The 24,272-nt window shown below is 39.0% G+C and overlaps 3 protein-coding genes across 3 annotated transcripts in view; 1 reads left to right on the top strand and 2 right to left on the bottom strand.

Moving 5' to 3' along the window:
• Nucleotides 1-1,914: 1,914 nt before the first annotated feature.
• Nucleotides 1,915-11,836, bottom strand: LOC145468223 (transmembrane prolyl 4-hydroxylase-like). The gene is made up of 10 exons (XM_081451892.1): nucleotides 11,552-11,836; nucleotides 10,052-10,133; nucleotides 8,987-9,165; nucleotides 8,383-8,441; nucleotides 8,174-8,208; nucleotides 6,867-7,044; nucleotides 6,148-6,205; nucleotides 5,781-5,890; nucleotides 4,943-5,033; nucleotides 1,915-4,083 (listed from the first exon to the last, which is right to left on the bottom strand). Exons 1-10 carry the CDS (start codon nucleotides 11,771-11,773, stop codon nucleotides 3,271-3,273), a joined length of 1,827 nt encoding a protein of 608 aa, XP_081308018.1. The 5' UTR covers nucleotides 11,774-11,836; the 3' UTR covers nucleotides 1,915-3,270.
• A 527-nt stretch (nucleotides 11,837-12,363) lies between these two features.
• LOC145467046 (uncharacterized) lies at nucleotides 12,364-22,692 on the bottom strand. Its single transcript, XM_081450566.1, has 11 exons — nucleotides 21,040-22,692; nucleotides 20,487-20,568; nucleotides 19,551-19,726; nucleotides 18,748-18,806; nucleotides 18,288-18,322; nucleotides 17,705-17,885; nucleotides 17,016-17,073; nucleotides 16,729-16,841; nucleotides 16,269-16,350; nucleotides 15,264-15,614; nucleotides 12,364-14,559 (listed from the first exon to the last, which is right to left on the bottom strand). Exons 1-11 carry the CDS (start codon nucleotides 21,568-21,570, stop codon nucleotides 13,975-13,977), a joined length of 2,253 nt encoding a protein of 750 aa, XP_081306692.1. The 5' UTR covers nucleotides 21,571-22,692; the 3' UTR covers nucleotides 12,364-13,974.
• The window catches only part of LOC145467047 (transmembrane prolyl 4-hydroxylase-like), a 23,886-nt gene continuing 22,303 nt past the window's right edge, over nucleotides 22,690-24,272 (top strand). The window contains exons 1-2 of the mRNA XM_081450567.1: nucleotides 22,690-23,049; nucleotides 23,798-24,115. Of these exons, the coding sequence (XP_081306693.1) occupies nucleotides 23,828-24,115 (288 nt within the window). The 5' untranslated portion in view covers nucleotides 22,690-23,049; nucleotides 23,798-23,827. The remainder of the gene's footprint in view (nucleotides 23,050-23,797; nucleotides 24,116-24,272) is intronic.

The raw sequence follows: 24,272 nt of genomic DNA, 5'->3' as shown, positions 1-24,272 counted from the left end.
GGCAGAGTTTTCATTCCTAAAATTATCATCAATATCATCTGCGAAGTTTCTGACAAGATAGAGCATAGTGGATGTTTTCCGTGAATTAGCGTCTTTTATACATTCTAAAGACTGTTTGATCTCGTTCATAATTTGTTTTCTAAACAGGCTGGTACGCATAAGCCGACATACGGTACGGTACGGATAGTACGCATAGGCAGGCGTAGTAAGATATTCAGCGATAATTAAAGGCTTTTGACAATAGATCTTTTCCGAGCTGCCTTTTGTCTCTCTGCCAAAACGAGTCTACGTGCAAAACCATTTACATGACGATGTGTTTCGACTGTTCCCCTCACAGGTTCATTTTCATGGAAATCAAAATCATTTTCATATGAAAGGTTTGAGGACTCGTTTTGAAACAAAGGAACACGGGAAAATGGCCTATTTCCAGACTCGGTTTTATGAAGTATCCGGGAACTTAAAATCATGGATTACACAGATGGCAGCCACTACAGCCTTTAAGGATGTCACCTAAATCAAGTCTGCGTATCCGGGTTTAATTGAGCTTCATGTTCCGTAGGGGCGAGGTGTCTTTACCGCTACAATATTGTGTAGCGTTGAACTTTTGAATAAAGGATCGCCGCTAATAAGTGAACGAGTTTTCATTAACCTAACTTAAGAGTAATGATTAATATCAATTGATGCTGCGTAACGTCGACGTGGTAACTAGAGGAAAAGTATTGAGAAACTCTTTGTGTGTACGTTTTCAAGACGAGTTTTAGTTCGAGGTTTTTGCCTTGAGACTCTGACCGAGTCAGCCATATCCATATTCTCGCTATTGGACTAGATCTAGCTAACGATGGAGGCCCATGCAGGGGGATACCATTAAAAAGAGATTAAGAAGGAATCCACGTAAAGTTCGAGTAACAAGTGGACAAAAGCTTTGTACTAAGATTATTTGAACGGTATTGCAAACTTCTGCGCGACCTTTTTAAATATCCCCTCAAAAGAAATCATTTCTAACAACACCAGATGTCGAAAACAAATTTTGAAGTTCATATGAAACACGTGAAAGTACGGGTGAAATGAAACTGATGTTGAAATTTTACCTGTGTTTGCACAATTGCTCTCATTTTTAGAATTTAATTGCTCGAGATTCCATGGGAAATTGTCTTTGGCGTCATTTCATGCTACTATTTACATCTTTAGCTTTTAGGAAATGCAAAACGGGTTTTAATATACTTAAAATTATTCTGGTACTAGGTTTTTGTCCACGGAAAACCAAATTACTCGATCCCCTATCGGATTTCGTCTTAATATCATTTTCATTTGAAAAGATTTCCTGCATCAGCCCCAGTTGCAAGCTAGTTCCAGTTCAATACCGGGAATAAGAATACGGCCTATTCCAGAGCCATATTTCGTAATCTTTCTCAGCGGCAATACAAAGGAAGTGAAACAAAACGTTGGATGATGTCCGTGACGTCATAGTGGTTACGCAAGGAAGCAAAGAGTCGAATTATATAATGAAAGAACCCATCAAATAGTTTGACAAACGATCAGAAATCCTCATCCTTGGCTACCCTAACGCTCCAGGTCCAGTTTGGCGCAATGGATAACTCTTCGGCTCAAAGCGGTCAAGGAAAGTCAAGCTCCACATCCTCGTTGGTAGAAAGCAAAAAACTCAAGGTCGACCCTCAAGACAACCCAGAAGAGAAAAATGGTTCGTCCGCTGGCTGTCGTCTAACCCAGGAAATGTTAGACTTCTACTATCAAAAAAGCAAAGAACTAAAACGTTACAAGAGGGAATATGAAGAGGCTGCTTATAGAGTTTATGGAACTATTCCTTGCGGAGTGGATCCCCAGAAGTTTCGCGAAAGAATGGCCGAGATACCAAAAAAACGGAGCTCTACAGTATGAGGTTATGTCATCGGCGTAGTTTTCTAGAACCACAGACAACGTACTATGAGATAAGAGCAAATATTGACTTAACTGCAGAAAACCCGGACACTTCGAAGCTACCCTATTGCAGTATAGCTGAAAAAATTGGTATATTTTCGTCAATGTTAATTTAATAACTAAATCTTTTCAAAACGTTTTCTGTCGTTTCGGTCTTTCTCTTGTAGATGTCCGAGCGGGAATTTACATACATATTTTTTCAGTAGTTACCTCTCTTGTTCTCATTTTCATTTTAATTTTTTATAGTACGGTACTTATCGTATTAGTTCAAGGATTAGTGGTTTTGAGTATTTATTATGTATGTATCATTTCAGTTTATAAAATAGGAATGTTTAGATGAGATTCTGTAACCACAGTTGTGACGTTCTAGATTCGCTCGTATTCTTGAAATTTTTTTTTTTAAAGAAATAGAGCACTTCTTCCGCGTTTACATAGCCTCGTCTACACACTCAGGGGCTGGAAGAATTCTCGAAATTTGTGTAAGCCCTTGACTGCGTCTCGAATTCACCGAGCCCTCCTCGTGTTTTGAGGAGGCTATGTAAACACGGAAAAACTGAAAATAGAAATCTGAGCTCGTAATCTAATTGTTAATTAAAAACATCAGTTGTTGATCATAAAATAGAAGTCGTAAAAACAATAGTGTAATGACATGTATTCCAGATATGGAATACATGTGCTAAACACGGTAACCCTGTCAATCAGTTTTGAGAGTATCAACGTCTTAATTTAAATAGAGATTAGAGATTTAAAAAAAAAAAAAATAACTCGAGGGGTTTTGTTGGAGATGCGGCATGTAACTCCTTTAGATTTTCAGTTACAACTTTGAAACCCGATTTTAAAACTCAATAACGATTTATCCAGTTTAAACAATGGAAATCATGACCGTGACGGTGTTTAGATATCTGATCTTAATTAGCAAAGATTTCTAAGAGTTTCCCCAGTTTCTCCTAGATTTAGTTTCGATTCAGAAGATATATCAAACACCGTGTTCAACCACATTACCAAATACCTCGATGTTTGTCAAAAATACTCCGCTGCGCGTCGTATTTACTCTCTTCTCGGTGTTTCTTTATTGTGGTCGAATACGGTCTTTCGTGTTTGTTATCTTACTAGACAATTTTTGGTGCTGATGACGCGATATGAGTAAACGTATCAAAGTGTCACATTCAAACTCAGAATGCTGTATCACATTTTCTTCACTCTCTGGTGTTGTCGAGTGCAGCTCTTCTCTCAGCGTTTGTACTCTCTCACTTTCATGTTTAACTGTACTTAAAGGAAACACTAAGAAAAATAAACAATTTTAAAGCGTCCTGTGTTATAGCGAGAGATGTGGTACTAAATTCTGCCCATTGGGTTCACTATAAGAGGAACACAAACAAGTTTAAGTTTCGTGTGCAAATTTCTCGCGATAATTTCAAGTTCTACTTGATCCAGTTCTTCTAAGAGAAGCATTATAGATTGCATTATGCGATTGCCCGCGAAGTTCTGCGACGGAAGTTGACCTACTGAAGGCCCTTTTGGAGTCATTTGCTCTTCCGTGAGGGGAAGAGGTGAAGACGTCTCTGCTCTTGTTAATTTTGGCCCTCTAGGGACAACCTCTTGTGAATCATCTAAAATTTCAACGGTTGTTTCTTCGTTTGTCATGATATCACGGTCTTGACCGCGTCTTTCCTCTGATTCGACTGTTCCTCCCGTCGTAGTAAGTTCGTCTTTCTTGGACGAGTCCTCTTTATTACTCATAACATTATGAATATCATCCCGCTCCTTGTTTTCAGAGTCATTCTTATCTCGCGTATACTTATTTTCAGTTGCCGCTTCTTTCGTAATCTCTTCTTGTAAAGCATATGTGATATCCTTGTTGTAATTGTTCGGGGGGAGCCAGTTGTGCCCCATCTTCCAAGCCCTAAGCTCCCGCTTGCCGTCGCCGTTGATGTTGATCCAAATTTTTGCCACCCATTTTTCTCCTTTTTTAACGCGACAGCTTCCTTGATAGGAGAGAGGATCTAAATTGCCCATCCATCTGTTTGCATCATCAAGCAGGTGATTATACCACAGAAGTGCGGTACCTCTCTGTGGCTTGATGACCAAATTTGATTTATCGCAATGCTTAACCATGTTGCATCTTTGGGATGTCTCATTTGACCAAGCCTTGAAGAAACGATAATAGAAGTGAAAAGTTAGAGTACCAAACACCCTACTGAATGGCAGAAAAGGTAGATTTTGTGTCAGGCCTGTGGTTCATGCAGCCGGGGCTTTTCCCGGTTTCTGTAACATTAAGTGTCTAGGAGTATGTCTACCTCACCCCTCCTTCTCTCCTGAATGGGATGCCAGTCTATCGTAGGGTTAATCCCATCATTAAATTCGCCCGTATCCATTAATATACGTGGGTGGAGAGAGGCACTGTGAGAGTTAAGTGTCTTGTCCAAGAACACAACACAGTGACCCTGACCAAAGCTCGAACTCAGACTTCTAAATCCGGTGTTCCGCGCAATAACCATTAGCTAGGCTACCGCGCCTCCTCCTACCTAATGGACAATGTATTGAAAAAAAACTTAAGAAATTAAGATGATTTCCGCAGGACATTCGAGCAATCCTCATGGCATGGTAATATTTTGAATACAGGTAAGAAAACTTATCGAGAGAAAATTGAACTTGAAGTTATCACATTTCACTTAAAACAGACGTTTCGCGTTAGTTAAAAACACGAAAACACACTCTTTAAGCATTCTTATGAGGTTTGACATTAACTTTCTCGAGAATGTTTGACAATTTAATCGCGGGGTCACTTAGAGAAGTGCACTTAAGTGAGTAGTTTTAGATAGTATCCCAATAGTTACCGTGCTACGAGTAGATTTTTAGCAAATAATTTTTGTACTTATTGCTCGAACTTTGAGCGGAATCCGTCTCAAATGGTGGAGAAGGACTCTCCACTTCTTGTGAGATTTTGTTTTAAAGCACGAATGAGGTTGCTCATGTTTTGAAGAGAGCTGTGTTTTTGTTTGTTTACCTTCCAACTGAAAGTCGCGTTATCAGCAACAGGAAATGCACACTCGCCTCCTTCCTCTACGTCATTCAGAAAAACCATGACAGTTAGATATCTGACAGATAAAGTAACATTTTGAAAACAAGTGAGAAACCAATTGCGAGAAAGTGAACATGAGAAAAAGTGAGTAAACAAATTTATTTCAACCACATAATTCTTTCAATTGACTTTGATGACAAATCAACTGAACACTCGTCCTTTATTTTCTTTACACATGTATATGATGTGACAAATCTTAATCAACCGAAACCATTGGTCTAAGTAAAAAAAAACGTTGAGTTTATTTTGTGAACGCCATTCGATTGACAACACCTCCCTAGACTCCAACGATTGTTGGTGGAAAGTTTCAACCGAAAATATCAGTTTCATTTTATTTAGAACTTTTTGTAACAGAAAAGGAAACAAATAAGCAGGTAAACGGACGCAAGCAGACTGGTAGACAGATAGACATGCATAAATGCAGGCAGACGTAAGGACAGAAAGACTGACAGACTAGCAGACAGACGGTGAAACAGGTATGTGCAAATGCAGAATAACATAGAGATATACAGACAGACAGACAGACGGGTAGCCAAACAGGCAGACAGGCCAGAGACAGGGGGACAGACAGGCAGATAGACATACAGACAGACAGACAGACAGACGGCCAGAAAACCCAACTAATCCAATCTTTCTGTCTTTGATAGAACACCACCTAACAGTTGATCTGAATGATCAATTTGAAGCCCTTCATTCAGAGTAGGAGAAACCGGTTGATCTGGTTGGCCATGACTAGGTTGCAGCAGTAATTAAATTCACTAACCTGCAGAGCCTGCAATCATTCGTGCCGTACAAGCAACACTGTTTCTCAGGCGTGACTGCCTCGCTGTCATGGTGACAATGATAGTGACCTTCTTCCTTGTAACGTACAACCTTTCAAAATACAAAATTACAAGTTTGATACATAGGGTATAATACTCAAGTTGAAACTGGTACCTTATAGCCTGGCTGAAGCTAACTTCAAAGCAAGTAGTTGCCTTCTGGCGTAGATTAAGTCTGCCTTTAAGTAATTAAGCATGCTTTTGATTGATTGATTGATTGATTGATTGACTGGTTGATTGGTTGGCTCAGTTAACCCGCCATTAGAATATGCCCATAAACATGATTCTACTGGTGACATTGTTAAATACCTGCACTGGCTCGCTTTGCTGAAGTATCGGTTTTGGTAGTGTGGTAAGCTGTTCAAGTCTGAGAAAGGAAAAAAAATATTAAAATTGATTGTAGTGTTAGCCAAGTTTTAGCTGTAGTTTTGAGGTAGTCATGAGTATCCAGTTATAACACGCCTTAGATAGGTTGTTTCTTTTAAATTGTTACGTAAGTTTCAGGCTACGGGTATCGCCATTTCTCCACTTGCGTTCAGTTTTGTTACTTTAAACTGTCCGAGACGACAAGATTCCACCTGTACAATAGGCCATTTCCGAATTACCTTTAGCCTCTTTTTCGAAGCGAGTCTTGGTGGCCATCCTTTCATATGAAAACGAGATTTCATTCACATGCAAATTAAACTGATTTTCATTTGAATGCTTGTGCACCAGGCCTCTCTTTGATAGAGAGGCTGAAGGCAACTCGGGAATGGGCTTTTCGTTTCCACGCGTCATTCGTTGCACTCCGACAGTGAAGTCATGTACTCATGCTAAAGTTGATATTTGAAATGACCTTGCTCAGTGGATAGAGCGCCCGCCCGGTGTTCGGGAGGTCATGGGTTCGATCCCTGTCGGGAACTCAGATTTTTTTCTTTGTTCCACGCTCGTGTCATGTTGATTAGTTCACTTTTCACAATGATATTTCCCATTGGCCTCCTGACTAGGTCAATAAACACAAGTCATTGTGACATTGATATCACTCCTACCTGTCGTGATAATCTTCAAGTAGCCCTTCGTATTGTAAAAGTTCGTCATCATCGTGCCATAACCAAACTTGCTGACTACTTTGACTGCGCAGGCGCGGTTTTGACAATTTTTCTTTGTCAAAATAAGCGTTGAGATTTTCCAATGAACTTTGTTGTAGTTCCTTCAGGGTGACCTTCCCTAATCAATACATGTTAAAGTAACTGTTAAGAATTCCACATGTTCCAGTTAAAGGAGTACTGTTCATTTTCAAAAGGAATTTGATTAGAGGGTCAAACAGAGGGGGCGGGGGGGTTCTCTGTCACGGTTCACGAACCGAAAAATAGCGAATCACGGATATCAAAATTCCATTTTCCCGAATCACGAAAAAAAGCAAGCAATGTAGTCTATTTAATAGCCTACTCTTACACTAAAAAAGTGTATGCGGGGAGCAAAATCGTGAAAGGCTAAGGTCAAGGCTCCATATTGCAAATCGCATTCCTAAATCACTCTCGACAGACTACTCTAACCATTCAGTGGACTCGCGTCTCAAAATCACGTAGAATCGAGTGGTGAAATCACGAATATCGATCGGTTAATAATTCAGGTTCTTCACGAGTCACGCAAAACCTTCAAGTCACGAAGAATAATTTCTTAAATTCACGTTTCACGGAAAATAACATCAGCTTATCAAGCATCACGAGAATACGACCCTCGGATTATGTTGGTGGCGCTAGGCCTCTCTGATAAACAAACACGTTGTTTGGACGGGGAAAATATACTATGCCATGCCAACGTTTAAAAAAATGTTGTGATGCTGTTTATTTTAGTAATGTTTCAAGATTTTCTTGTTCGAACTCTTGAGGCGTTTATTTTGTTATTTTCTTGGGCTAGACACTAATGCTCGTAATAGATGCTTGCGAATTGATTGAGAAAACTGGCAACAATTAATGCTGAAGTTAGTTAGCCTGCTATTGATTAGTACTGGATTTCATTCAAGAGGAGCATTAATAAATGAATGAAAAGGGTTCGTAAAGGCCTTTTCACTATATAGCTACCAAGCAGCAAATTTATTTCCATTTATAAAAAGTCTCGTAATAACGTTTAAGGTTTATCTGCCGCTATCTTGCGTCGATCTGGCCCTATCGCGTACCTTGGGGAAAGGGATTAAACTTTCTTGCGTCGATAGAAGCCTTCTAAATTTGAGAACGGGCGCTTTTTTATGGTCATTACGGGATCTTACCGAAATTTCAGTCATGATCTAATAATACAAAAACCAGGTGTATTTAGAACATGTCTTTAAATGGTAGATAGTTTACTTTCTACGTACCGTCTTGGTCTTCGTCTAAGTCTAGAGCTTTAAACCTTCAATAAAAGAACATTGTCACGTCGAATTAACAGCAACTCGTAAAAAGTGAAATTAAAACAAACAAACAGACAAACATTAAATAGACTGATTAATTATTTTTTTTTTTGGTAATTTTTGGTTTTCAAAACATAACTACTATCACCAAAAGGGACAAAGTCAGATCAACTCACATTTCTAGAACATCATCTTCTGTGAAATAAAGATTTCTTTTTCCAGCTAAATTAAGAACCTAGAAATTAAAGAAATGTAGAAACATACGCAGTTATTTACAGTCAGTACGTGGAAGTCAGCTCATTTAGAAGTTGGAAAAGGTAGTCAATCGACACGGACGAGTCTTCAGTGTCTGGTATTAATGTTTTTAGACAAATCGCTTTACTCGCAAAGTACGTATTTCTCCGTAGGTGTCAGTCAGTTAATTTTAAGAGTATCAAAGAAAGAAATTTGTGTACAAATATTCCCAACAGCACAACTATTAATTATGAAGGGGAGCAGGAATGGCGCAGGTGAGAGCGCTCACCTGCCACCAATGTAGCCCGGGTTCATTTCCGGCCCGGTGTCAAATGTGGGTTGAGTTTGTTGTTGGTTCTCGCCTTCCTCCGAGGGATTCTCTCCGGGTTCTCCAAATTCCAATTGGACCAGGATAGAGGACCCGCATTAAAACCAAATAAGGTTGATGTGGCTTCCTCTCTAAATAATTGTAATTTATTATTTTATTGATGTATTTATGAAGGGTTCGTGTTAAAATGAGCCAATTAGATTGTTTCCTATCCTTACTTCTGTCTTGTCGATAAATTCATTTTTATTTCTGTCCCAGGCCTTTATCTTCTCTTCCCAAGGATCTTCGTCAGCACTCTTGTCAGTGTATTGGCTCAGCGGACTTTCGCTCATACCTTTTTCCAGAGCCAACTCTATGATCATTTCGCACTCTTCATCAGTGAAGAAGTTTGGAATTTCTGTAAAACAAGTTTGCATTAACTAATTAGTGACGGTTTAAAGCAAAGAACTCTTCAACTTGATAAAGAGATCAGCCAAAAAAATCTTTAATTGACTACAACAGCTAGTTATGTCTTGTACTGCTTTGTGCGCTCCCAGACCCCATTTTTTAATTGACGTTTCCTCGTACTTTGTCGCAAAAACTAAAAAACTATGAATTCCGGTTGTCATTGTGAAAATCAGGTTGAGCGCCCGGCGAAAGTTGTCACGCCAGCTTGTTACCATGACGATACATTGTGTTAGTTAGCAAAGTCCTGATGTAGACTTTGGTCTCAGTCAGGCTCACTTCTGAGACGGAGAGGATTCTGATTGGTGGAAAAAGCCGTCTTGTTTCCTCGATCTTTTTATGCTCTCCTGGACTTAAGTAAATTCTTATTAATAAAATGTCAAAATTTCTTTTGTGTTCAGTTCCGAGCTTTTTTTTTTTTGCGAGCCAGGTCAAGAATGAGACTAACGCTTCCCAATGTAAACACTCATTTACGTTTTTCTCAGCTCAGGTCGCGTTCATGAAAGTTAAATTCATATTATCCACAAAATATGAAGAAAAAAAGATTTCTACCGAACAACAAACTGTTCTCTTGAAAAAGCAATTCGTTGAAACTAACTCCCGAGCAGTCCATCTTAGTGGTCCATATTGCAAAATTCGAAGCGATTAGGGAACCAAGTTAGAATTCCCCTTTTCACCGTAGACCAGTTTGCCATATAACAAAAGATAGTTACGGTGGCCGAATCTAAATTCGACTTGATAAAAACTACTTCACTGCACCATTAAGTTGGCCTCATTCATGGCATTCAGTGTTCATGGCATCTTTAATACTCAGCCCTAACATTGTTAAAAGTATTTACCAAACACTGGTGGCTTTAAGCTGAGAGTTCTCACAGTGTGCTTGCTTCCCTTTGTTAGTTCCATTTCTTGGGTATGTCCTACCTAGAAAAGCAGTTGTAGATAGTAAAAAGATAAAGAACGAGTAATTGGTGAAGAGAGGGGCCCCGTTCACACTTTGCTAGAGGAAAGCTACTCGAAGGAACGATCAAATGATCGTGTGTTAGTTTTGTGATAAAATGGGGAAGTGCGGTTAGAATCAATACGCTATTTTATTTGGTCGGAAAACAGAGACCGACATGTTAGGACGTTGGTAGGTTTCTCGACAATGCTTGTACGTATTGAAGCTAGCTCAGCAGTGATGTAAGGTTTGTTCGAATCAAGTCAACGATAGGATTGCGTGGGAATTTGATTGCTATAGATCCAAAGAGGTTTCTCTTAGTTTCTAAGCGAAAGACGCGGGAGTGGATCCTTCATCTCTCGCATTTTCTCCTTTACTTCAATCGCGCAGCAACGATACAGAACGGAAAGGAGTGGCTTCTCGCATTGTAGTCATGTTTTAAAATGATTTTATCCCTCTTCTTACTTCTTGGTTCACTTATTTCACATATTTGAAATACGTGCTTCTTGACCGATCAGTCAAGACACTGAGTTATCAGCTCGTGTACTTGCTATACTGCTCTGTGATCAATCTAAGTTACTCACGCGCGGCCAAACTCACACGGTTCAATGCAGTTGACCATCAACACTGACATTTTGCAGGAAAAGAAACAAATTTAAAAAAAACTTTATTTTACTCAGCTTATTATACAAATACATTCAATGTTTTTTTGTTTAAGAAGTAAGTCCAAAGCTTCGGTCTGCACGAGTTAGACGATGAGAGTTGCATCTCAATATTTTGGACATCCTTCGCCAATAATGTCGAAAAAGCCAAATTTGAATCAAATGTTGGTTTGTCTTTCGATGAGAAATAGTTTTTAGAACACTTCCAGGAAGAGAGAATAAGGATGATCGAACTACTAAAATTCAATTTATGCTTTATAGTGTCCCATCTAATTCCGACGAGGGCGGTAGCTGTATATTATATAACACCGTTTCATTGCGTTAGCTCTTTTCCTATCCAAAGATCTTTTTCTTTATGCAAGCTGTTTTCCTAAAGTTCGTTAGTCTTCATATCCTAAATGAAAAATATCCCTTTTCAAATTTTACCCCTGTATTTAACCCATTGTTTATATGACTTGATCTGATCACTGAAGGGTTACCAAATAATATAAGCACTAAGGTTACCAAGTGTAATAATAAACAGACCGACAGTGGTAGATTGCTTACAGAGACTAGCATAAAGGCCAAAATTCAACTAACAGACCATCACTTTATGCTATCTGTAGTAATTATAGGAGTGAGTAATAAAACAGGAATTGCTACTTGCTAGTGTTACTGGCTTCAATATAAACTGAGCAAGCCATAGTTTCAAGATCGGTTTTTCGTTATTTTCTAGTATAAGTAGTTATACTAGTATTTACCTTTACTCCCTCGATTCGCGGTAAACGTAGCAGAATATTGTCTTTCCCTCCTTTCTGTCCTTCAGCTGAACAATCTTCGTTTCTACCGTGACATTCTCTGATTCGTTGCTTTCCAAGCTGGTCGGATTTCACCAAATGTTCGCTGCATGCCATAGTTACAAACACGTAAATTGTTGCTAGGACATGGTGATGATATATTCCCATTATCTGCGTCCTAATCATACAAAGATTTCTGAAAAGTTTCTTGCTTTGATTTGAAGGAATCACAGTGTAGTTGAATCACTCTAAAACATCTATCATTACCGATAATTTATTCACCTTATAATTTATTCATACAGGTTCAACAGGTAGCTAACAAGTACCTGACACTACCAATCTTGTTTCAAGTGTTCACCAGAGTGGGAAGTGGGTTTGAGAGTTTCACCACCGAAGGTAACCACCTGCTTATCCCAGCGCGAGGTACTGGAAACGAGCCTTTATCTAAGCAAGGAAAACCCTCAAAAAGACCAAATGTTTATTACGAAAATAAACAGTTCAAATAACGTTAAATGCAAAAATTTCGTATAAACTGATAACTGGGATATAACCATTATGGCCTTAACCTAAATTTTTCTACGCCCAATGGGTTTCTTGTTTTTACGACTACTTTTTTCTTCATTTAAAGCGCAACCCATTGGTCTTTAAGAATCGAGAGTTATATAAATACCGATACTTTTGTTATTTCCATGTTGATTCCAGTTAACTAAATAAAAATAATTCTAGCAAAGCGATCATGTGGTATTTGAAGCCCTGTCCACATTACGCCGGAGGAATTTAAAAACGCAGCTTCATTTCTCTGGTTAGGTCGACCGTCCACACTAGTCCGTCACGAGAACGCTTTTCAAACCGGAGAAATTTGAAAACGACGAGTTTACGTTTTAGTGTGGACGGAAAAATTTTGAAAACGAAGCTTTCCGTAAACGATGACGTCACGACAATCATGATATTCCAGTGCCCAAGAATTACTCAAACACAAATCCAAAATGGCCGGTGATTGATGCGTTTTCAAATTTCTCCGGCGTAGTGTGAACGGAAAACATTTGATGCGATTTCAGAGTAAAACCTTCGTTTTCCAATTCCTCGGCGTAGTATGGACAGGGCTTGAGGCAAAGTATATCGTCAAATTGCATTTTTGACCCAATTCATGTGGCTGTTCCGAGAAGGTTTCCCTACAGCAGCGTAAAAGCGCACCCGGCGGTGCCGAAAGGTGCTGTAGGGGGCTTATGGATGCAAGGTGTCAAAGTGCAAAAGAAAGAAAAAAAAAGACATGAAAACGGGTATTCATTTTTCCTCCTTCCCTCGGAATGTTCATTAATAAAGCACTTCACTGAATGGTCATGAATATCTAACCATCCACTGCATTCATAACAAGCTTCCTGGATTTCTCCATTCACTGAAGGAGAGAAGATGAGTGATTGTAAACGAGGGAATATTTAGAACTTTATTGAGTTTAGGTACTTAAGAAAACTTGTACTAAGCCTCAAAAATCCGCATATTTACAGCCTTTGATAGTCATACCTACCACAATGGTAAGACAAATTAACTCGGTGACAGATATTTAAAAGTGTTATGAAAGATATCACTTTATTGCCTAAGATAACTTAACTGGTACCTCCTTTTAACCACAGACTTTTAAAAAGTTAGTACCATTTTTAGCAGTACAATAAAAAAATAGCACATGTTCTCACTCTTGGGTTTTATCTACAGACTTAAAAAATTGAACCAGCTGATACCGCATGATAAACAATACCACATGAAATATCTTCTCAATAGCTTTCATTTGAATAGTCACACTCTAGGGTTTTATCCACAGACTTAAAAGTTAGAACAATCTTGTACAGCAACAATAACTCTACCACAATAAAATGCTGGTCAATAATTTTCATTGAAAGGTACATGTGGTGGTTCATTATTACTACTGGTACAGTTTATGGATCTTCTTATGTTTCCTATACATTATAATGTATTACCATACGCCAGAACAAAGGAAAATATCAAATTGTACCGAGGGTAAAATTAAACCACGGCAATCACACGCCATGTTTTATCCACAGGTTAAAAATAAAGTACATCTTAATTTAAAAATTACTTTGGCTGGGTCACACTCGGCGCAAACCAAATACCAACACCACCAAGCAGGCCTTGAGATGGAATCCACAGGGGACGCGGAAGAGAGGGAAGCTAAGGAACAGCTGGCGACGGTCAATGGAGGGGGAGATGGGAGAGGCAGGCTTCAACCGGCAACAGTTGGAGAGACAGTCACAAGAAAGAGAGAAATAGAGAGACTTCTTTAAGGACCTATGCTCCCACGGGGTGAAAAGGCTCAAGTCAAGTAAGTCACATTAATGTACATAGGATTTGATTATAAAAAGTAAAAAGATTGATTATTCAGCTTTACTTCCGTCTACTATAGATATTCTACCGCCCTGGTTCAGGACCAAAGGAACGCAGAGCATCTCAAGTTTCTCGTGTACTTTCTTAGAAATATCTCGCAGTTCCTCCTCTTTCAGAGCTTCCATTAGCGACACAACAGCGTTAAGAACATGTCGTTCCTTCGGACGAGATTCAAACGTCCATTCTTGGGCGCTTTCCATATCGCTTTTAAATTCTTCCTCAATGGTATCTGGGAGATTGGTTTCTCTATCTTTTTGCATTCTTTGAATTATATTTTGATTTTCATGTTTCTTAGTCTCGGATATGAGGTTGGTTCCTCGTTTCCAGGCTCTTAATACCGTAGTTCCGTCGCCGTCTATGTTTAACCAATTAGTAGCTATCCATTTCTCGCCTTTGGTGACGTCACAATGTCCATAGTACATTCTGTTGTCCAGTCCTCCAATCCAAGTACCGTCATCATTGAGCACGTGATTGTACCACATGATTGCCTTGCCTCTCTCTGGTTTGATTACCAAGTTTCCTTTTGAACAATACTCGTGAGAATTGCATTTCCTAAGCTCACCATCCATCCATTTCTGTTGAGAAAAACGAGATCTTAATCTTGAGTTTAATAGCTACCCATGATCGACTGTATTGTTATTAAGGTTTTGATATGAGGATAGGATTTTCTTTAACCTTAACTAGTTATTATATTAATTGGTTTGTAACGAGTGACATGCAATTGGCGGTACCGAACTAAGAGTGGGGACCGTATTGGTTTCAAGCACATCGATCCCAGGTCTTGAGTCTTGAGCGCAGTAAGGTAAGACTGGACCTATCTTCTGTCAGTACAGTATACGAAAATAGAAAGACCCAAATTTCGAGAGGTTGAAAGGAAAGACGGAGTTAAGGTCTATTTTAAGAGGTTCAGTTCAAGTTCCTTACAAAAACGAGTGCCTTGTATCGAGATGAAAAAAGGAAAAAAAAAAATTCCTTATGATTGATGGCTAACGACAGTTTACAGCACTTTTCAGTGCTCTTACTTTAATAGGTTTACTCTAACTTTTAAGTAGTTGATGCTACAGTTATAGATTTAAACCAACGTCCAGTCATTAGTGAACATGCTGTCATTTTCTGTGCAAAACATATTGTCTTAGCAACACGGGACGTCGGGTGACCCAAATGACCGAACAATTCAAACGGATGTTCCATAGCTTGAACCATTTACTATAACACTATAACTTCTTTATTGCTCAAATAATGCTCCCCCTCCCCCCCTATTAATTCAAATAAGACCTACCTCATAAGTTTTGTGGCGCATGAAAAAACGCCCATGCATCTTGCTCTTGCCAGGAATCCACCACTTTCCTTCAATTTGCGTATTACCTTTCCATCTCCCAGCGTATTTAATGGAGGCATCACTCTTCTCTTGAGCCAGATACTTTTTGCGAAATCTTATGATGTCCTCTGTCAACAAACTGTCAATCAACTCAAATTCTTCACCACTGTCGTCTTTTCCTTTTCCATACAAAACCCTATTAGCACCGTCCTTTTTAAACTGGATATCCACTTCGAAGTGATTTTCGCTTCCTGTTGTCTTCTCATACGTGAAGAAACCAGTCCAGTTACCACAATTTTTCATGATGTCATCCTAAAAGGAAGATTTCCCTGTTGTTATTAAGTGGTATTACATCCCTCTCCCCCGTGGTGGGGGGCTCCCATATAAAAAGCGGACGGGGTGCTTGTCTGGGCATGGCTCAGAATATTTTCACCCTTAAAGAGGTACCAGTCTAAAACAACACATTATCTCCTGTCATATATTTTTTTTGCTCAATACCCTAAAAGGTACTGCAAAAGTTCCCGCTGTGGATCTAAGAGGCTGAACACCCTAAGGAATCCAAGCCCTTTTTTAACCCCTAGGAGGTACGACGAGCACCGCCGTCCTTTTTTTTATGGGAGTTCCCCCCCCCCCACCCCTCCCGGGACTACAACCTCATGGCGTCATATATGGGTAGCGTCTTTGCAGTAATGAAAACACTAAGTAACGTGCAAGCTCATCGAAATTCATTGCGAGCTCTCTTGTGTTAGTTATATTAGTTTGCTATCAGCTTTAAGGCTGACATGTAACGCTCATAACGTCAGCTTTCGTAAGATCAACTTCAAGTTGATAATTAACTTAATGTTTAACTTTCCCGCTGACAGAGCAAAATTTTCTTTAGAATGGCTTTTGTTGATTGAGTCTTTTTCTTAAACTCAGTGCCAGCCTTTAACAAACGAAGACACGAAGTGGTGTTAAACGAAATACCTCAAACTTGCTGTTTGCAAGGGGCAACACAACTTCCCCTCCACCATCAACGTCATTCAGGAAATAAGCCACTGTTATATACCTCAGGAAATATAATACAAATCGAGTGTGAGACTTAGGGCTCTCATGAAACACATTTAACATAACAGTAACACATAAAGAAAAGTGTAAGTTCTTCTAACGACAGAAAGTAGGCTTATTCATATTTTAATTCCTCGACTTGTCAAATAAAAATGGCTTAGATAAAAGCACAAATCCGTGGAAACACGATGTGTGTTTCTTGAATAGAAAACACCATCAAGCCCGGCGAACGTTGTCACGTGATCATGACAATAAACATAGCATGATGCTAAACAACCTCTCTGATGAAATCTGCTGACCATCAAGTTTGAAGGAGAAAAATGCTCAGATCCCTTGCTGGTTAGTGATAAATGGTTCATTGATGTATTTTCGAGCATACCTGCATATTATGCACTCTTGCATGTCACCATAGAGGCAGCATGGAACTCCTTCAAATTTTGGTTCGCTATCTTGCTGGCAATATTGATAACTGTTTTCTTCAAACTGCATCACCTACAAATAGATTTCAATGAATTTCTCTGTCAGGTCGTATTCCCTTGGTCTAAGATTGAAAGCGTATTCAAAAAAATAAAGGGCTTGTTCATTTACTTTAGGAAATTTCATTAATACTAGCGAAGATATCCCCCTAATAATTATTATGATATATTAGATTAATATGCTACTTACTTGCATAGGTTCGCTCTCTTGTATAATTTCCTTTGGTATTTTCGTAACTGCCTGTAGCCTGAAAATACAATTTTCTGTGAGCCCCATTAAAGTAGACCGAATTCGAAAGATAACTTTAACAAGATTTTATGTGCAGGCCTAGAAAAGCAATCCTTTTTTGCTTTCACCCTGCGAAAATCATTCATTTATCTCAGTCGGGTTTATTGAAAAGGTCTAGGTCATGTTGATTACAAACTGAATACCTGAATGCTCCTGGTCGCTTACGACAGAAACCGGAGTGTTCCGGACACGTAAACCACTTGTGTTAGCTTAAGCTACATGGTTATATATCAGCAATTAAGTGGACTACGAGTAGTCGGTTTTTGCTCCTGAAATCCTCCGCACACAGAACTCAATTATAATATTATGCAAATTAAGGGGAAGAAACGAGGAGGAATGGGAAGCAATTGGTAAGTAAATGAGCTTGGTTTTGGACACTCAATTGAAAGCCACTCTAATACGTCAGGGACTTGATCTTACAAGAAATTCCTCACAACTCAGCTACCTGGACTAACGACTAAGGTGTCGGAGGCCTCAAGAAAAGAAATATACTTGCTCGAGTCTGTAGCCTCATCTAGAGGATCCTTCCATCAACACTCAAAGAGAGGAAATTGTAGACCTAATATAATATAAACCCAATATGTACTGACCGATCGTGAAATCCATCCAGTAATTCCGGTTGATATCGAAGAAGTTCATCTTCATCGTGCCACAACCAAGACACTTTACTGTTGGGTATTCTTCTTAGTGAGGAATCATTCAGAAGTCCGTCAACGTATTCTCTCATTCTTTCCAGTTCTATACTTTTGAATTCAGTCAGGTCGATTTTTCCTGTTGATAAAACAAGAACGTATGTCGTAAGGATAAATCAATTCAAGGGAATTCAAAGGTAAAAGGTGAAGTCTGGGTTCGAGCCAAGTGGACCATCAGGCCGGAGCTTATCTCCGGTTTCTGTAGCATGAAGTGACTAGGAGTATTTCTACCCCCCCCCTCCCCCTGGATGGGATACTGGTCGCAGGGCTACCCCCAGCATTAAGTTCGCCGGTACCCATTTACACACCTGGGTGGAGAGAGGCACTGTAGGAGTAAAGTGTCTTGCCTAAGAACACCGCGAGCGCACTAATCATGAGGCAAGGGGAAACTGCCTTGTTAAAAAACTACTCGTGATGTCTTTTCAATTAATAAAAACTGGGAAAAATCGCGATTCTGTAATAATGGTGAAAAGGTACTAACCATTGTCATCTTTGTCCATTTGCAGGGTTTTCATCCTATTAACAAAAAGAAACGACACTGAGACTAATTATCGTCTGAGAACTTGTGATGAAGAGGAAACATTGCATGACAACCGTAAGACAGACTAACTGGTACTTGGCTTATGGTGAGTGCATAGTTGATACTGAGAAAGGAATTGATATGAAACCTGGGAAAGTTCTTTGTTGTATATTTTTGTTGGCTATTTTGGGGGTCGACCCTGCACAAAACCTGGGAAAATACAAAAGATGGTCATGTTTGCTCATATAACTAACCAATAGAAGCATTGTGATTATGTAATTAGCAGAGAACAAAAGATGTGCAGGGTCAAGGACCTTCCAACATAAATCGTAACCTGTTTGTTTGCTTCTTTGATGTTTACCGGGTTTCTTAACCGCCACTGACTATGGTTAGTGTAGACTTTTAATATAGCCCTACTTACATCTGAGTGGCGTTGTGTTCAGTAAACTTCAGATCCATTTTACCAGGAATTAATACAATCTGCCGATGAAAGTTTTGTCAGTTGCCTCAGTTTGGAAAAAAATAGATAAACAATGATTTAGTTGTTAATTCACTGTTACACCTTATACATTATAGTAGTTCTTCCTTTCCCTCTTTAAGCTTATGACTTGTTTAACATCTTTGTCGCATTTCTACCAGATCCTGCTTATCGTAAAGGCGATAATCTCGAAATTTCCGGCATCTTGAAATGAAATATTTTGCCTTTGGATGCGTCTTCTCAAGCAGGCCCCGTCAATACTACGCCCGAGAAATTTGAAAACGCAGCTTTGTTCCTACGATTAAGCCTTCCGTCCACACTAATCCGTCATGAAAATGGAGCTTTTCGAGAACCCTCTTCAAATAGGTCGGAGGAATTTGAAAACGCCGGCCTCGCGTTTTCGTGTAGACAGAAAATATTTGGAAAGGGAACTTTTCGAAAACGACAACGTTACGATAATTATACATGTATGTACTTTCTTGCTCAGGTTTTTCTCAAACACAAATCCAAAATGACCGGTGATTAATGCGTTTTCAAAGTCCTTTGGCGTAGTGTGGATGGAAAACATTTGGTGCGTTTTCAGAGTGAAACCTCCTTTTTCAAATTTCTCCGGCGTAGTATGGACGTGGCCTCAGTCCTCAATTATTTACTATCGGCTATCTCGACTGACTGTCTCTCGTTTTCCTTGTGAGTTCGAGGTTAGCGTCGTTCAAGTGTATTTTCATACGAAGAAGTGTTTCACAAACCTCTTGTGGATCAATGTACTCATCACCATTCAAGTCCCACTGTTTGAAGGTGTTCAGTGGATCTTCATAGTATATTCCTCGATTGTTTGTTCTCTTAGGATTATCACCGAGCTTTTTATTCTCGGCAAGTGCTATGATAAGTTCACATTCGTCTTCGTCAAGAAAGTCACGAATCTCTGGATAAAACAACGAAATAAAAACGTAATAATGACATTAAGAGATAATTGATCTGATACGAATTGCACAATTGCGTGCCACTTTTTACTCATTTCAGCGACACCCAGTCATGTCTCATGCATGTTTGGTTTTGAATTAGAATTGAAGATGCATCGATATGTTTCTTCACAGTATGTAAAGCCCCGGAATATGCTAATTGTATAAGAAAAGAAAAAAGATTGACTTTACCCAGCATCAGTTATTGGATTTGGTTTTCGCATGATGTAACAAAATTGTCAAAGTCTCCTTTCTTCTTAAATCGACTTCCGACTTCGTCTTCAGTTGACAACCTAACCACGAGTATTCTTTAGGCATAAGATAATCTTGTGAAAAGTCGTGTACAGGATAGTCTTATAGTAGCAGCAGCCACTTTATCTAAAGAGGGTGTTCGACACATATCAGGAGACAGTGATGGTGGCCCCCTATCCCAGAGAAGGCCTGTCCTGATTTATGAGAGTCGAAATTTGAAAGTTCAGATGATAGGAGTTTGCAGACGAACGTGGACCCAATCATGCTATGCATGCACGCGAACATTTTTTTGGACTCAACAAGTTTTTCCACCCTTTTTATATGGTGTGTTAGTGTTGCATCAGCCAACGTGCCAAGGGTAACTTGCCAAGTTTAAAACCTGGAAAGGAAGACCGACTTGCTTGTGTGTAGCAAGGGTTATGTTTTACATTATCTAACTAACTTTATTATCCATCTATAATTTCTTCTTACCAAATACAAGAGGGCGCATGCTCAGTGTCTTCATTTGACGCTTCATCCCTGGAAGAATCTCTATTTCCTGAACATGACCAACCTATCCAAGCCATACAAGACATTGTTTTATTTGGATTGATCTAGACCTTAAAATTAGAGTTAATTAAGAGCCTAAAAATATTTGTTTGTACCTAACAAAGAAAAATAGAAGTGGTTTTACACAATCGTAGGAGTGCTACTCGATACAAATACATGCAGAGCGGAATGCGAATTAAGATAGAAACTAGTTGACAGTTACTCAAGTAGAGATCATCAGACGGATGCTTTTATCTAATGTAAATTAATCTTAAATTTTGCATAATACTGGCGGTTTTCGATTAATGTGCAGGTTTAAAAACAAAATGTAAGGAGCACATTTGGGCAAACTCAGAATCGCGCGTAGAGTGCAGTATTTTTTTTTGTGGGTTGGCAGTTGACCAGATCAATTGCAATTATGATAGAGAAAGCCAGAAAGTTGCAGAAGATGATTATGACAAATTTAAAAGAAAGTCAAAAGGAACGAGACACTTACCCTAACCCCATCAACTACCGGAATCTGAAGTCCTAGCCATTCATTGGTTGAATTGTCTATAACGTGTATTTGTTTATCTCCGACTTCTGATAAACTATTGTCATCTTCACTACTTGGTTTCTCCCCTAGGGAAACTTCTGAAGCAATCTCGACATAATCCTTATTTTGTAAGCTGGCTCCAGTGTCTTTTAAATCCGAAATGACGACGTTTTCAGGGTACATATTTTCATCTTTACTGTCAAATAAACTATTACCATCTTCACTTCTTGTTTTCTCTACTGGCGAATGTTCTGAAAAACTCTCGACTTCCTTATTTTGTATGCTGGCTCCAGTGTCTTTTAAATCCGAAATATCGACGTTTTCGAGATACATATTTTCATCTCCACTGTTACAGACGCCATCTTCGCCTTCTTCGATGCCACACGTGCCATGTCGCAGTGACTTGTCGGTAGCGTGAACTCCCAAGCTCTTCATACTAATCAAAATACATAACAAGCAGCAAAGAAAATTCAAAGACCTTCTATCCGCCATAAGGTCGATGAAACCTATGTTTATATGCCCGGCGTCTAAGTTACGGAACCTCGATCAGAAAGTTCTTCATAAATTAATGATCCAAAATATCACGGCTGATTTGCTTTTCATTTATGAACTACAGATTGTTTTACTCCAAAGCAGCCATGTGCGAGTGTATATTACTTCCGGTGCTTCTGATTGGTCAGTTTAAATGAACCAAGCGGGTACCAAAAGGTACCAAGGTTATAAACAAAGACAAGCGCGTTAAGTAAATCTGTGCACTGCAAAATGTAGCGGGTACTTCGTGACATCTGTTTAATGTTCTCATAGTTTTTAATTGTTCAGTTTATTTTTAAATCCATACAGTATTTTCGCGGGGTCTGGCCTTACGAGACCCTCTGTCAATATAAACTGGGTCTGCATTTCAGTTCTCGGTTAAACGTTAAGTCGTTAAATTGTTGGTGGTCATTAAACGACAGGAAAATTTCCTTCAAAGTTCCATAAAGTAAGCAATGAGCAAAACGCGTCGAAAATGATCTTAATTGGAATAATGCTTGGAGTATTTTGAACTGGTATAAAAGTCATACGATTTGCCCATCTTGAAACGCTTAGCCCAAATTTTTCAAGTTTGTCGTTTATAATCCGTGTTAATCTTCCCCATCCTTAACCATTCTTATTCCTTTACGTTTTATTAGTATTATCTCTTTGGTGTTTTTCTATTTTACTAAACTGCTATTTTCAGGTTTCCTTCAATGTAAAGGTAATTTTGTACGTGGTCAAAGCAACTCAAAATACCGTGACTGAGCTCAATTTACTCTGTGGGAAGTGTACTCCGTCAAGAGCAAGTGCGCGTCCAATTGATTTACGAAATTCTCGTTGTCCTGGAAAATTTACCAAGAGGAAGTTTTAGGAGTTATTACGATTGAAGACAGCGGTATCGCTGGAAAATCGATATTTTAAAGGAAGTGTTTGCATCAATTACGAAAGCCATCTTAGAGGGTCCTGGCCATGGAAGGGGAGGGGGGTTATTTATCCAATTTCTCAGCGTAAATTTTATCCAAATCTCAGTCCCTTTCCAGATTTTGTTTGTGATTTCGCAGTCCCATTGACTCAAGTTTCATTTCTTCAGTGAAAAAAAAAATGAAATAAAATAAAAAAAATAAAAAATAAAAATAATTTTAAAATGGGCAATTCCTTTTGCCATTTTTACCCTCATCAGAGGATCAATCTCTTAAAAAAAAGTTTCCCTTATTACCTCCTTCCTATAGTTACCATGCGATGGATTGGAATCCGCAAGGAACACGGAAACGTGGCAGGCCCAGAATTACATGGCGCAGAAGCATACAGAAGGACCTGAAGGAGATCAACATGACCTGGTGCGAAGCCAAAAGAGCGGCTCGGGACCGACAGAAATGGAAAGCAATTGTGGACGCCCTATGTCCCCCATGGGACAAAGAGGACTAGATGATGATGATGCTATAGTTACCATGACGCGAGGTAAAATACCAAAATTGCTAAGATAAGTAAGGTTTGCAGTTCAAATAACGTTGAGTTATAATATGGGAGGAAATATGACAAGGCCCGAGAAAAACAGGCATGGAAAAATGTGGTTAATGAGTCGTATCATGCCAGATTATTTAACAGATTAAATGAAAAAAAGAACAAAATTTGAATATTTTAGCGATACGGTGAGAAGATCATGAAAATAAATCACCAGGAAATTTTAAAATCAATTTGTGGTTGTAATATCACAGATATCAGCCAACAGGAGTCAACACTGATGATTTTCGCAACATAGCAATAATAATAATAATAATTAAAATAAATAAATAAAAAAAAAGATAAAAAAAATAAAAATAATTCAAAACTTCTCTCAACTAGTCTTCTGTGTCTAAACTTTACATTTCTAAAGGTAACAAACGTTGCTTGGTTACAAGGATTTGAAGCTGCTAGAGAAGCAATTTAATCAAGTGGATAATAACAGGAAAGCGTGACAGGCAGCTTTGTCACACGATACTAATTTGCGTGAACATATTGCAAGACGAAATCTCAGAGATCTTCCTGTTACCATTTTATAGTAAAAAAAACCCCTTGGATCCAGTATGATCTGTCTAGCATATTTTTCCACAAATGCTGCATTTGTTGCATTGCCGTAGGACAGCCCAGTTAGTGGTGTGTGAAATTTTGTTTACAAATGATATATGCTAATTCTAATGTATTGGTTCGCTGCGGTGAAATCGACAAGTTGCCAGTAGGAAGCCATTAAAGATCAACCATGGCTCCACCACGTGTGGAAAACAAAAAGCTCTCGAAGGAGCGATCAAAGCAAAAAGCAGTGAAGAAGGATTCCAAATCATCTCTTCCAACAACAGCTCTAGCAGTCGCCGCGACCGCTTTAATCGCCATATGCGTGGCTGTTTACTACAAGAATGGATATAAAATTGAAAAGAAGCTAGACAAAGCGACAACGGGTGACTCTCGAGAATCAACAGGATCTAAAGTCGACAAGAGAAATGACATAAACACTGATTTTCAAGTTCTTCCTCGACTAAATGGCGTAAAGGTGAGTGAGGGAAAGCTTTACAATTAATATTCTATGAACGGTGATTAAATTTCAGCTGTTAGCAGTGAGTTAAACTCCGAATGACGTGTCGAGTGTATTGTATTTAATATTATGTTAAATACTGTTTCTACTTCTTGCTTATATGCTCAGTTGCTTC

The sequence above is a fragment of the Orbicella franksi genome, chromosome 14 (genome assembly GCF_964199315.1).
Source record: "Orbicella franksi chromosome 14, jaOrbFran1.1, whole genome shotgun sequence".
Taxonomy (NCBI): domain Eukaryota; kingdom Metazoa; phylum Cnidaria; class Anthozoa; order Scleractinia; family Merulinidae; genus Orbicella; species Orbicella franksi.
Note: the sequence above shows the minus strand (reverse complement) of the source record. Positions and strands in the feature narration are given on the sequence as shown.